Here is a 12,302-nt window from a genome sequence, read left to right as displayed (position 1 = left end):
CCTCTCCCTTGGAGCAGACTTGTTCAGGGCAAGAAGCTCACACGTCTTCACCTCCTGGGTCTCTCCTGGGAGCATTCAGCATGTGCCCCTCCGTGCGCTTCCCACAGCAAGTCCGCCCAGGCGGGGTCCTGGGGAAGCCACAGGGTCCTGCACCCCCTCTTTGCAGTCAGATGTGACTCTCAGCCAGCCAGTAAAACAGAGGTTTATTTAGATGACAGGAACGCAGTCCAAGACAGGTCTTGCCAGTACAGACAAGACCCTCCCTTAATTAGGTCCATCTGGGGCCCCAGGGAGGCCACCGCCCCGTTGGGAGGCCTGAGCCTCCTCGGGGCTCCCCTCCGTTTCCCAATCAGCTTCCAAAACTACCAACCCCCTCCAGCCCCTCCTCTCTGGCCTTTGTCTGTTTCCTGGGCCAGGAGGTCACCTGATCTCTCTGTCTCCAACACCTTTAGCATCCCCTTGCAGGGGGGCAGGGCCTGGCCATTAGTTGCCAGGTGACAGAGGGTTGGCCAGGAACTGAGGCCCCCCCACAGTATTCAGAGGAGACATTAAAACCAGTCCCACTTCATCACAGGTAGGGGCTGGGGTTACCCTGTGTCCCAGGACTGCACCTGATGCCTGGGGCTGCTAGAGCAGCTTGGTCCTGTGCCCATGGGGCCGGGCTGGGTGGCCCGGCTCTGGCTGAGCTCTGACAGCTCTGTGTCCAGCGGTGTCATTACCGGATTTCTCACCCACTGCAGCAGGCCCGTCAGCAGGCTCCCCAGGGACCCAGAGCCTGCCTCAGCTGGCTGAGCACGTCCATGGCCCAGTCGCTGCCACCTGCGGCTGTGGGATTGCAGGCGATCTGCTGCCTGCCCACCCTGCACAGGTGGAGCAGAGCCCAGCCTGGCAGTTGCCCCCACTGCACTCAGCGTGAGCCAAGGTGCGAGGGTCTGGCAGGGGCTCACCGTTTCCCTCCCATTGCTGGGATAGGAGCCAGCCCCACCTCCCCCCAGCTCAGGCCCTCTCCTCGCCCTGCCCCTCGCCCTCTCCCGCCTGGCAAGAGCTGGACCCACCATGGTCCCCCAGCGTGAGGAAGGAGAGCTGGAGCTGGGACTCGGCGCTGCTCAGGTCCAAGGAGCCCTGGTGCCCTCGCACGACCCAGCACAAAGGGAGCTGTTCCTGGCACAGGAGACGCGAGACAGGCTCCTGCAGTGGGGCCCAACCCCCTTTGTTCTTCTCTTTGCCAGCGGGTGGCTCCTACTACATGATCTCGCGCTCTCTGGGGCCGGAGTTCGGAGGGGCTGTGGGGTTGTGCTTCTACCTGGGCACCACCTTCGCGGGAGCCATGTACATCCTGGGCACCATCGAGATCCTTCTGGTGAGTGTGGCTGGGCCCCGCTGAGCGGGCGCTGTGGGAGGCTGTTCCTGCAGGTCCCGTGGGTCTGTAACCCAGCAACCTCCTGACCCAGCACTCCAGCCAGGCACTCTGGACACAGCTGCTCTCAGGATTGGGGGCAGGATGTGCTTCTGTCCCCCCCAGCACCCGGCTTGGATGGGGACCCCACTGGGCAGAGCCCCGGAGGAGCAGAGGAGAGACTGGTGGGGACAGGCAGATGGGGTGAGAGGTCCCTAAATCCCCAGAGCCGATGAGGGTGGGGGCGTGGGCAGCACGGCTTGTCTCACAGACCCCCCCACGCGGGGGATGGGGTAGGGGGAAGAACCACAAAACACAACGCAATTTTTTAAAATCTCATGATTTTGGGTCTTGTGAGGTTTGTGGTGCTGAGCCTGGCACACCGGGGCCCTGATCCTGACGGTCCTGGGGCTTGGCTGTAATGCCCTGATCAATGGGGAGAATTGGGCCAGTGGAGCCGGGGGGTGGGGCTGTTCTGGGCCAGGCGCTGATACTGGCTGTGACTCTCTCCCAGGCCTATATCTTCCCCGCCATGGCCATTTTCAAGGGAGAGGATGCCAGCGAGGAAGCCGCGGCCATGCTCAACAATATGCGTGTCTACGGCACCTGCGTGCTCACCTGCATGGCCACGGTGGTGTTCGTCGGGGTCAAGTACGTCAACAAGTTTGCCTTGGTTTTCCTGGGCTGCGTCATCCTCTCCATCCTGGCCATCTACGCCGGGGTCGTCAAGTCTGCCATCGACCCCCCCAGCTTCCCGTGAGTAGCAGCGCAGCACCCTCCTGCCTCCCCCTGGCTGCTGCAGGGCAGGAGACGTCTCTGGTCCATTCTCTGCTTGTGTCCTCTCCCGCCAGGATCTGTCTGCTGGGGAACAGGACGCTGTCGCGCCACGGCTTCGACATCTGTGCCAAGCTGGTGCTGGAAGGCAACGAGACAGTGGGCTCCAAGCTGTGGGAGCTTTTCTGCACCTCCAAATTCCTCAACGCCACCTGTGACGAGTACTTCCTGAGGAACAACGTGACCGAAATCCAGGGCATCCCAGGCGCTGCCAGTGGGCTCATCAAAGGTATGAGCAGCTGCGCGGGGGAGGGAGAGTGGGCAGACCCAGGCTCGCACCAGGGCAGACCTGGGCTTAGCGCTGGTTCAGGCCCCGCTCTGGCTCCCGAGTGACCTATTGCTTGGTCACCCCAGAGCCCGGCTCAGCCTCTGGGAAGGAAAAGCCCAGAACTGGAGCAGCCTAGGGCTGTGGGTCAGGCCTGAGGGGCACGAGCAAAGCTGTGTATGGGTCGGGAGAGGTGCTGGAGATCATGAGAAGTTTGTGCATGTTAGAACCAGCCCTGCCAGCAGCTGAAAGGTGAGGAAAGCTCCGCTCCCACTCTCCAATTGCCTTGGAGCAGTGGGGCTGGGAGGGTGGCTCTGTGCGGCAGCAGGACCTGCCCCCCGAAGTAGAGCATCCTGACATGCAGGGCTGCTCAATGCTGTGTCTCTTCCTGCCCATTCTCAATGGAGATGTCACTGGTGAGGAAGAACCTTGTCTGGGTTGTAGCTGTCAAGGGGAGATGCATCCCCCATAGCCATGGGGCGAACCAAGATTCAGTGCCTCTGGGGCTCACCCTTCAAGCCAGCTACAGTGCACCGGCTTCCTGCAGCCTTTCCAGGGCTGGAGCTGAATGAATTGGCGCTTTGTTTCCTCTTGGACCCGGGGAAGGCCTGATATCAACCTGAGGTTTAGAGCCAAGTAATTGCCCCCTTGGTATTACTTATCTGCTGCTTTAATATGTAGATTAGTGAGCAGCCGCTGTTCTGTACCCAGGGCTCTGGAATGGGGCCAGAGACAGAGGAAGGTCTGGTGAAGTTTGTGGCAGGAGCTGTTTACAATCTGCTTTTCCTGGGTCACCATGATGGGTGCTGGCACTACAGGAGGTTGTGGCGTTGCGGCCTGGTTCCAGATGCTCGCTGCTTTCCCTTTCTCCTGGCTTTCAGGACTTACATTGAGACTTACCACATCTGGACACCGGAGTCTGAGGAAAATCCCTGCAGTCATGTCAGAATTGTGAAAGGCTGGAGGATTTTGTTCCCGCCGTCAGCCTGCACAGCAGCTGTCCTCCCGCACCCAGCAGCATGGCTGGAGCAAAGTAGCTGGACAATAATAATGACAGGAGTCTTTGAACAATCACTTCTGAGCTTGCTCAGTGTGGATCTGCTACTTGTAGCAAAGCCTCTGGCAGATCTGTCCCTTGCAGCAGCCTGGCAATCTTCACGGTGCCCAGTGAGGTGCCAAGGGGCAGGGTGCTGGGCTGGTGCTGTTGGCTGTGTTGAAAACATGGCGCTTGTGTTTTGCCTGGGATTGGAGTCTGGTTTTGGTGGAAGGCAGCTGCAGCTTGGTTCTCAGGGGAGTGCTGCATTTTCCTTACAGCCCCGTGCTGAACGAGCCAGCCTTCCCCTGCAGCACCCCCAGCTTCCAGTGCCCTCAACCCCAGAGTGCCCTTCAGGCTTCTCCCTGCCCCTGGGAGATGGAAGGGACCCAGTGTGGGGCTCCCTTTGCAGGTCACCTGTAAAGCGCTTGGGCTTGTGTGATGGAGTAGGGGCTGTCGGTGTGGGGAATGGGAGAGCAGGGGATGTCTTTAGATGAGGGACAGGATCTTTAAGCCTGTAACCTGAGCCAGGCAGGGGGGAGGGGGTGAGCACCTTTGCGGAGGAGAGGGGACAAAGGAATCGGCCGGCGGGAGGAGGGGCAGGTCAGTTTGGGTTTGGGGCTGTGGGGCGGAATTCAAGGTATCCTAGCTGGGATCCAAGCCTGATAAGCCCAGAAGGGTGCGTTTGAGATCCCTCTCGATGGAGAGGTCCGACTGTGTCTCCAAGCTCGCTGTAACTTGTCTGTTTGTGCCAATAACCTCTGTTACTGGATGGAAAGTCCTGGGTCCAGAAGAGGGGTGCAGGGCCGAGACTCCCCCAGACTCCGTGACAGCTGTGACTCTCTCTCCCCGAGTTTGGGATACGTCACTAACATCAGCGGAGAGTCGCCCCTGCTTGCGCAGACCTTCTGGCCAGCTCTGGGTGGTTGCTGGGCTGGTCCTGGGAGACCAGCCCTAGCGGATGTCAGTTCAGAAACAGCACTCAGGCTCGGGAGCTCTGTCACAAGACCTGGTATGCCCATTGCCAGTGTCAACCTCGCCGTGCAGGCATGTCACGACCAAGATCGTGCCCACTCGTGCCTCTATGCGGCCGGCAGGGTCCCTTTCAGTGTGACAGCCCTACTCGGGTCCACTCTATCTCAGGGTTCAGTCCCTACCAACTCCTGAGCCGCCACCTCTCTGACCTAGGACCGTCTGTCTTCTGCCGTGGGCCCCCCAGCGAATCCCCTCGCTCTGGGCCCCCGGGCCCCCCCTCACCCCGAAGGGTTGTATGCAACCCTGCCTCTCTAACCGGAGTGACTTCTCACCAGCATAAAACAGTGACGTTATGAGAGTTGAACACAGCCACAGAAATTCCAGGCCTCAGGCCTGCCCTTCCCTCACCCAGCATATCCCAGTCTCCCGCAGCCAGTGAGCTCTGCCTGCCGCCCCCTCACCAGCCCCAAGCCCCCTGCTTCCAGCTGCCTCCGTTATCCCCTGCCCCAGCCCACACCTGTCCAGTTGCTTCTCTCCAGGGAAACCGGTCGAAACAGGAAAGGCCTGGCTCCTCTCCATCAGCCTCCCCTGCCGAACCGGCTGTGCAGTCACCGGGCTCTGCTCGCAGTCCCATGCCTCCACTGCCAAACCGGCTTGTCTCCTGAAGCTGGGTCCCGGGCATCCAGGCACCATCGCTGGGTCCAAGTCCCTCTCCCCTCACCTTCGTTAAACCCTAACACCCCAGACAACTGAATTCCCACCCCTGCACAAACACGGAAATATCTATCTATATATATTCTCTCTATAGAAAACCCCCCCCCCACTTTGTCACAGCTTCTAACCTCACTCTTCCCTGGGCCTTGTTGCACGTTTGCAGGGCCAGCTCCAGGCTTTTTGCCGCCCAAAGCGGCGAGGGAGGGAAAAAGAAAAAAAAGCCGCAATTGGCAGTACTTTGGCAGCAGCTTCACCGTGCCACTTTCTGCTTCAGTGGCAATTCAGTGGCAGGTCCTTCCCTCCGAGAGGGACCGAGGGACCCGCCGCCGAATTGCTGCCGAAGAGCCCGACGTTCCGCCCCTTCCTCTTGGCCACCCCAAGCACCTGCTTGCTGGGCTGGTGCCTGGGGCTGGCCCTGCACGTTTGACACAGATCCCAGCTCGCCTGACTCCCTGTTGGTGGTTTATTTCAGCTCAGTCACTGCGCTGCTGTTTGTGCCAGAGGGCAGGCCAGGCTGCACGTTTCACGGCACTTCTTGGCTGTGTGTCCTGGGAAGTACCATTCGAAGCGACTCTGCGCTGGGCAGATGCGGGTGACTGCTGGGTGGGAGCGGCAGGCGTGGGTGGGCAGAGTGGAGCCAGGGTAGCTTGGGCACCAAGCTCTGTCCTAGGAGCTGCAGGCTCTCCGCAGGGATTCAGGCATGGGAGACCAGGCGTGACTAACCTGGTTGGCGCTCTCAGGTGATTGCTGTCATGGCAGATAAGGGGCATTCAATGGACGTCGTTTACTAGATGATCAGGAAACACTTGAGAAGTGTCCGCAGCTCAGATTATTGGGGCAGGGACAGGCCCTGCCTAGTGGGCAGAACAGAAGGCTCACGAGTGGGCAGCACGCCCAGATTCCTGCACGGTGGAGTGTTTCGGGGAGTGGGCAGTGGATGGCAAAGGCTGGCCAGTCTGGGGGAGTCTGGCTCTGCAACAGGCTGGAGCTGAACAGTCAGTGCTGGGGGTGCTGGCTGCAGGAGGGAGGAGGTGTGGTGGGGCTGCCAGGGCTGGGGACTCAGCAGGGCAGGCAGTGGAGTGGGTCCTGGGTCCTGAGACAAGGTTCAGGAAGCTGGGCTGGCTCGCCTTGAGGGCAGCCCTGGCTGAGGCTGACGCAGTGGGAGGTGTCGGAGGATGACGACTCGGTGGGGCTGGCGGTCTCCTCCCAGCAATGAAGGGTGGCGAACTGGAATGAGGAGCAGAGACAGTGGGTGAGGGAGGGCAAGCGACCAGGAGGAGGGGCTGAGAGAACCCCCAGTTGGGACTAGGGCTGGATCAGCCTCTCCTGGAGTCTGGATTTGGGATCCCTACCTGGCCCCTCCGTAGGGAATCCAGCAGGGGGATGCCCAGCCAGCCCCTGCAGCATCTTCCAAAGGGCCAGCACGTGGGCTGTGCAGGGCCTTCTCCCCTGGCCGAGGTGGCTCAGAGGCACCATGGTGCTGACCCACTGCATGCTCAGTCCTTCTAGAGTGGCAGCACGTGGCCCTGAGCTGGGTGTGGGGCGTCTCCCTGTGTTCCAGGGCTCAGCCCCAGCCTCTTGGCTTTGGGATCCACTGCCAGTGGCTGCTCTCATAGACTCATAGACTCATAGGTCAGAAGGGACCAATATGATCATCTAGTCTGACCTCCTGCACAAGGCAGGCCACAAAACCCTGACCACAACATTAATGAACACCACCTAACCCATACTGAGTATGGAAATCCTCAAAATATGGATCTAAGACCTCAAGGCGATAGAATCCACCACAAGCGACCCATGCCCCACGCCTGCAGAGGAAGCGAAAAACCTCCAGGCTCTCGCCAATGCCGCCCTGGAGGAAGAAAATTCCTTCGACCCCAATATGCGATCAGCAACCCCTGAGATGGTGCAAGACTCACCAGCTTAGCACCAGAAAGAATCTCCCGCAGTAACCAGTTCCCATCCACCAACACCCCTCACAGACATTGAGACAGACTAGTGCTATAATCCAATATCATTGCCGCAAATAAACATAGCCCATTATATCTACCCCTCCATATACTTATCAAGCTAAGCTTAAAGCCATAGATCTTTGCGCCCCACTACTCCCCTCGAAGCTGTTTCAGAATCACTCCCCTAATGTAGAAACCTTCGTCTAATTCAAGGCTAAAACTTCCAATATCCCATTGACCAATGTGTCCTTTGTGCCTACATAGTACATAACCTAATAATCTCTCACCTCGCTAACGTTAGATCCCCCGATATATTTATATAGTACAAGCAATATCCCCGTCAGCCTTCTTTTGGCAGGCCTAAACAACCAAGCTCTTGACGTTCCTTCTAAGGCAGTTTCCATTCCTCGGACACCTAGTAGCCGGCGCTCTGAACCTGTCAGTTGAATTCTACCTTCTAAACATGGACACCAGAACGCCACAAATTCCAGGTGGTCTCACAGCGCCGTATCATAACGGCACAACACCCCCTCTGTGCGGGACCCGATGGCCTCCATCAGGGCCTGTCCGGCCCCCCACAGCTGTGTGTAGATGACGGGCTGGACTGCGATCGCGCTGGTGGCCCTGTCGGGCCTTTGTCAGAGCGATGAGACCCCACACACAGAGGAGGGTGGGCAAAGCCTCTGTTAGGCTCCGGTACCCTGAATTGCAGACTAGTGAACAGGCTCTGAAAGGAGTCCCAAGGGAAGTGTCCCCAGGTGCCATCGAGGGTGCCCACCAGCAAGGAGGCTGGGTGCAGGAGCATGGGTCATAACGCAGGTGGACGTCGATTTGAACCCTCCCACGGGTCAGATTACCTGCCAGGACGGGCTGGGTGCCCGAGCTGGCAAAACAGCAATGGAGGAACCTGAGCTGCTCATGCTGCCAGCCTGCAGAGGCAGAAGATGGCCTCACCAGGACGGGGTGGAGAAACATGGGAAATGTTCCGCACCTTTGCATCAACGATGATGCAGAACTGTGGGCAGCGCGTGGGCCCCCGTCCGCACGCAGCTGGGGGGTCAGGAAGGTATGAAGACAAGACTGAAAAAACTGAGCACAGCACAGGCACCGGGAACACAAGGAAACCACAGTAGTAATTCAGAACTGATAACAGGGAAATCTTATTCACCCATTGTGTAATTAGCCGTGTGAAACTCACTGCCACGGAGTCCCACGATCCCCAAAGGGACTGGACTTTTATATGGATATCATAATGTTCCAGTGAATCACAAGTTAATGCTGACAAAGGTTCACAGGTAACGACTTGACTATGAGAGTCGCTCCACCAAGCAGTGGGGAGCGAACTCCCCAGCTGTAGACAGACTGTTACAGGGCTTCAGTAGTGTGGCTAAACAGTAAGCCACCGTTGGCAAATCGGCTAAGCAGCTGGCCCAAGCCCACCTGCCCTGGGTCTGTAGCTCGGCCGTAAACGTCTGCACAATTTATAAAAGAATGAAAGTCCTGTGCACTTAGAGACGTAACACATTATTGGGCAAAGCTTCGGGGAGGCAGAACCACTTCAATCAGATGCATAGTGAAAATACAGGACAGGTATAAATAACAGTGAAAGGATGGCGTTGCTTTACCAAATGTGAGTCAGTCTAACAAGAATAAATCATTTAACGGTCACGATAGCAAAGAGGAAAGAACTTTTGAAGTTATAGTGAGCTCATACAGGACAGTTGACAAGAAGCGTGATAACATAGAGGAGAATTAGATATTGGGGGAATGAAGTGAGGTTGTAAGACCCAACCACTCCATGTCTTTGACTAGCCTAATGCTGGATGCGTGCCAGTTTGCAAATAAATTCAGTCTGCAGTTTCTCCATTTGAAGTCCATTTTGAATTTTTTGTGAAGAAATTGCCACTTTTAGTGCGTTATCGGGCCAGAGATGGGTGAAGTGTTTCTCCACTGATTTGAATGTATGATTCGATTGTCAATTGTGGTCCATTTCTTTGCGTAAAGGGACTCGCCTAGTTGCAGCAAGTGTACGTGGCAGAGGCATGCGCACATGATGGCATACATCACATTGGTAGATGTGCAGGTGAACAAGCCCTGGATGGTGTGGCTGATGTGGTTAGGTCCTAGGATGGTGTCCTTTGAATAGCTATGTGGACAGAGTTGGCACTGCTCTAAGGTGCCACAAGTACTCCTGTTCTTTTTTTAGAGTTGGCACTGGGTTTTGTAGCAGGGTTTGGTTCCTGGATTGGTGTTTTTGTTGTGCAGTGTGTGGTTGTTGGTGAGTATTTGCTTCAGGCTGGGGGGCTGTCTGTAAGTGAGGACTGGCCTGTCTCCCAAGGTCTGTGAGAGTGAGGGATCATCCTTCAAGATAGGTTGTAGATCCTTGTTGATGAGCTGGAGAAGTTTTAGTTGGGGGTTGTAGGTGACTGCTAGTGATGTCCTGTTACTTTCTTCGTTGGGCCTGTGCTGTAGTAGGTGTTTGTCTCTATCGGAGGGATTGGAGGAAATGTGGTTGTATCTTAGAGCTTGGCTTAGACAATGGATCGTGTGGTGTCTCCTGGACGGAAGCTGGAGGCATGTAGGTAAGTATAGCGGCCAGTAGGTTTCTGGTATAGGGTGGTGTTTATGTGATCATCACTTATTAGCACAGTAGTGTCCAGGAAGTGGACCTCTTGTGTGCACTGGTGCAGGGTGACGTTGATCTGGTCCCGGGCTGGGAGTTCGCTCCCAGCCGCATTGTAGGCACATCCTCAGGGGTCAGGCTGAGACCGTCATGGGGGCCCTACTGCAGGGTTCCCAGATGCCCCTCTGACATGTCTGATGGCCGTCAGGGCTGAGTCCGTGTGACACTGCCTGCGTTCCTGAGCGCAGGGATGGGGGAGTCTCCTGGGTTGTGTGATGGGTGTGTGGGGATGCCTCACTGAGTCTGCAGCAGGAGCTGGCATGGCAGAGCACCCTTGGAGCAGAGGCCTCTCCCGTGTGAACACCCAGCCCTCCCCGGCTCTCCTTACAGAGAATCTCTGGAGCACATACCTGACCAAGGGTGTGATCGTGGAGAAGCAGGGGATGCCCTCGGTGGCCCTCACGGACCCCGTTGTCGACATGGACCAGCCCTACGTCTTTAGCGACATGACCTCATACTTCACCCTGCTGGTGGGCATCTACTTCCCGTCCGTCACAGGTAGGAGCTGGAGCTGCTGGGTGCCGGGGCCATGCGCCCGAATGCACATGTGGGTGTGCATGCCTCTGTGTGCGTGCATCTGTGAGTGCTGGGCCAGCACACGTGTGGGTGCATGGGTATGCACGCCTCTGGGTGTGTGCATCTGTGAGTGCTGGGCCAGCACACGTGTGGGTTTGTGGGTGTGCCATGTGCACCTCTGTGTGCGTGCATCTGTCTGTGCCAGCTGGTGTGTGGGTGTGCCATGCCACACCTCTCTGTGCATGCATCTGTGCCGGCACATATGTGGGGTGTGCATGTGCTTCCATGTATATGTGCGCACCCACTGGCTGCACATGCATGTGTGCATGCAAGGGGCTCTGTCATGTCTGGCTGGCTGTACAGCTCTCTGATTTCTGCTGTCAGCAGCTGCACCCTGTGGCTGTTCCTCTGATTTCTGCTTCCCATGCAGAGCGTGACTGCATGGCGAGTGCAGGGAAGGATCAAAGAGCCCCTCCTCCCCTAGCCAGCCCCCAGCCCCACAGTCAGGCTGGCAGCATGTCTCACCTCTGCGTCAATGTCACCACCGCTCAGCTATTTCTGGCTTCCCTCCTGTGGGCGGAGATAACTGAGCAAAGCAGACCCTGCACCACCCCCCCAGGAGCAGCCTGGTCTGGGGCAAAGACAGTGCCAAGCCAGCCCATGGTACACCCGCTCCTGCTGCTCCACGGTCCATGAGCTGGACCCCATAGCCAGCGGTGTTTGTACCAGGAGGGTTGAAGTGAAACTCCAGGTCCAGGCCCAGCTGTATGATGTCAGGGGAATCCCGGGGCAGGAAAGCCGCACTCTGCCACATCGCCTCCGTCACGCTGCTCACTCACCAGCCTTTCATGATTTTTGCATGGACTTGTGTCCGATGAATAATTCAGGCCGTGCTACAAGTGGCAGGTTTTCCTGAGGCACCTCTTTTTCCGGCTGTGCTGCAGGCACCTGAGACTTGCCTGTGGTTGGCTCCACTCGGACTCCTAGCCCTGCCTGGCCCTCACTTCCCCACAGCAGAGGGAATCCAGGCAGCCCTGGCTGATAGCTACCGGTGACTAGCCCTGCCTCACAGCCCCCTGCCCACCTGTCTGCGCCCGGCAGGACAGCCCCTCACTTGCTCGCCTCTAACTGGCCTTCCCAGATTGAGCTAAACAAGGGTGGAGGAGAGAAACCATATCAGCACATCTGGAGCCTGATTCTGTGGGTGGAGAGCTGGGTGTGAAACCACCTGTAAAGGGGGTGGGGAGAGGGGAGATCAGCAACACTCGTGCAACCAGGCCTGCTCCCCTCTGCCAGCCCCTGCGAGGCAGGGTCTGCTCAGCTCCCCCAGGCCACGTACCTTGTGCGCTGGGCCTTACCTGCCGGCTGCTGCTCTCTGAGCCAGGCTGAAGCCCAGCGCCCTGGGGAAGGGGCCTGCGCTCGGTGGCCTTGCTCAGGGCTCTGCACTCCCATGCGCCCCTCCATGGCATGATGCCCCATAGCACCTTCCCTTGTCTTCCCTAGGTATAATGGCCGGCTCCAACCGATCAGGAGACCTGCGCGATGCTCAGAAATCCATCCCCACAGGGACCATCCTGGCCATCGCCACAACTTCTGCTGTCTGTATCCTTGGCAGAGGGTCCAGGGCAAGAACAAGGCGGCAGGGGCAGGGTCGTGTCTGTGTCTGAACCAGCCCCTGTGTGGGTCAGAGCAGTGAGGGTGGGTGCCGGGTGCCGGGCGCTCTCGTGTCCCCACAGCCCCTGTGCAGGTCTGAGTGGCCAGGGTGGGTGCTGGGTGCCGGGTGCTCTCGTGTCCCCATGGCCCCTGTGTGGGTCAGAGCAGTGACGGTGGGTGCTGGGTGCCAGGCGCTCTCGTGTCCCCACGGCCCCTGTGTGGGTCAGAGCAGTGACGGTGGGTGCTGGGTGCCGGGCGCTCTCGTGTCCCCACGGCCCCTG

The 12,302-nt window shown here is 58.1% G+C and overlaps 1 protein-coding gene across 1 annotated transcript in view; it reads left to right on the top strand.

The window, feature by feature from the left end:
- SLC12A5 (solute carrier family 12 member 5) overlaps positions 1 to 12,302 on the top strand; it is a 119,949-nt gene that overhangs the window by 74,247 nt on the left and 33,400 nt on the right. Inside the window, exons 6-10 of the mRNA XM_075072416.1 lie at positions 1,230 to 1,360; positions 1,911 to 2,152; positions 2,248 to 2,459; positions 10,183 to 10,350; positions 11,872 to 11,986. Of these exons, the coding sequence (XP_074928517.1) occupies positions 1,230 to 1,360; positions 1,911 to 2,152; positions 2,248 to 2,459; positions 10,183 to 10,350; positions 11,872 to 11,986 (868 nt within the window). The remainder of the gene's footprint in view (positions 1 to 1,229; positions 1,361 to 1,910; positions 2,153 to 2,247; positions 2,460 to 10,182; positions 10,351 to 11,871; positions 11,987 to 12,302) is intronic.

Source organism: Chelonoidis abingdonii, chromosome 14, assembly GCF_003597395.2.
Source record: "Chelonoidis abingdonii isolate Lonesome George chromosome 14, CheloAbing_2.0, whole genome shotgun sequence".
NCBI lineage: Eukaryota > Metazoa > Chordata > Testudines > Testudinidae > Chelonoidis > Chelonoidis abingdonii.
Note: the sequence above shows the minus strand (reverse complement) of the source record. Positions and strands in the feature narration are given on the sequence as shown.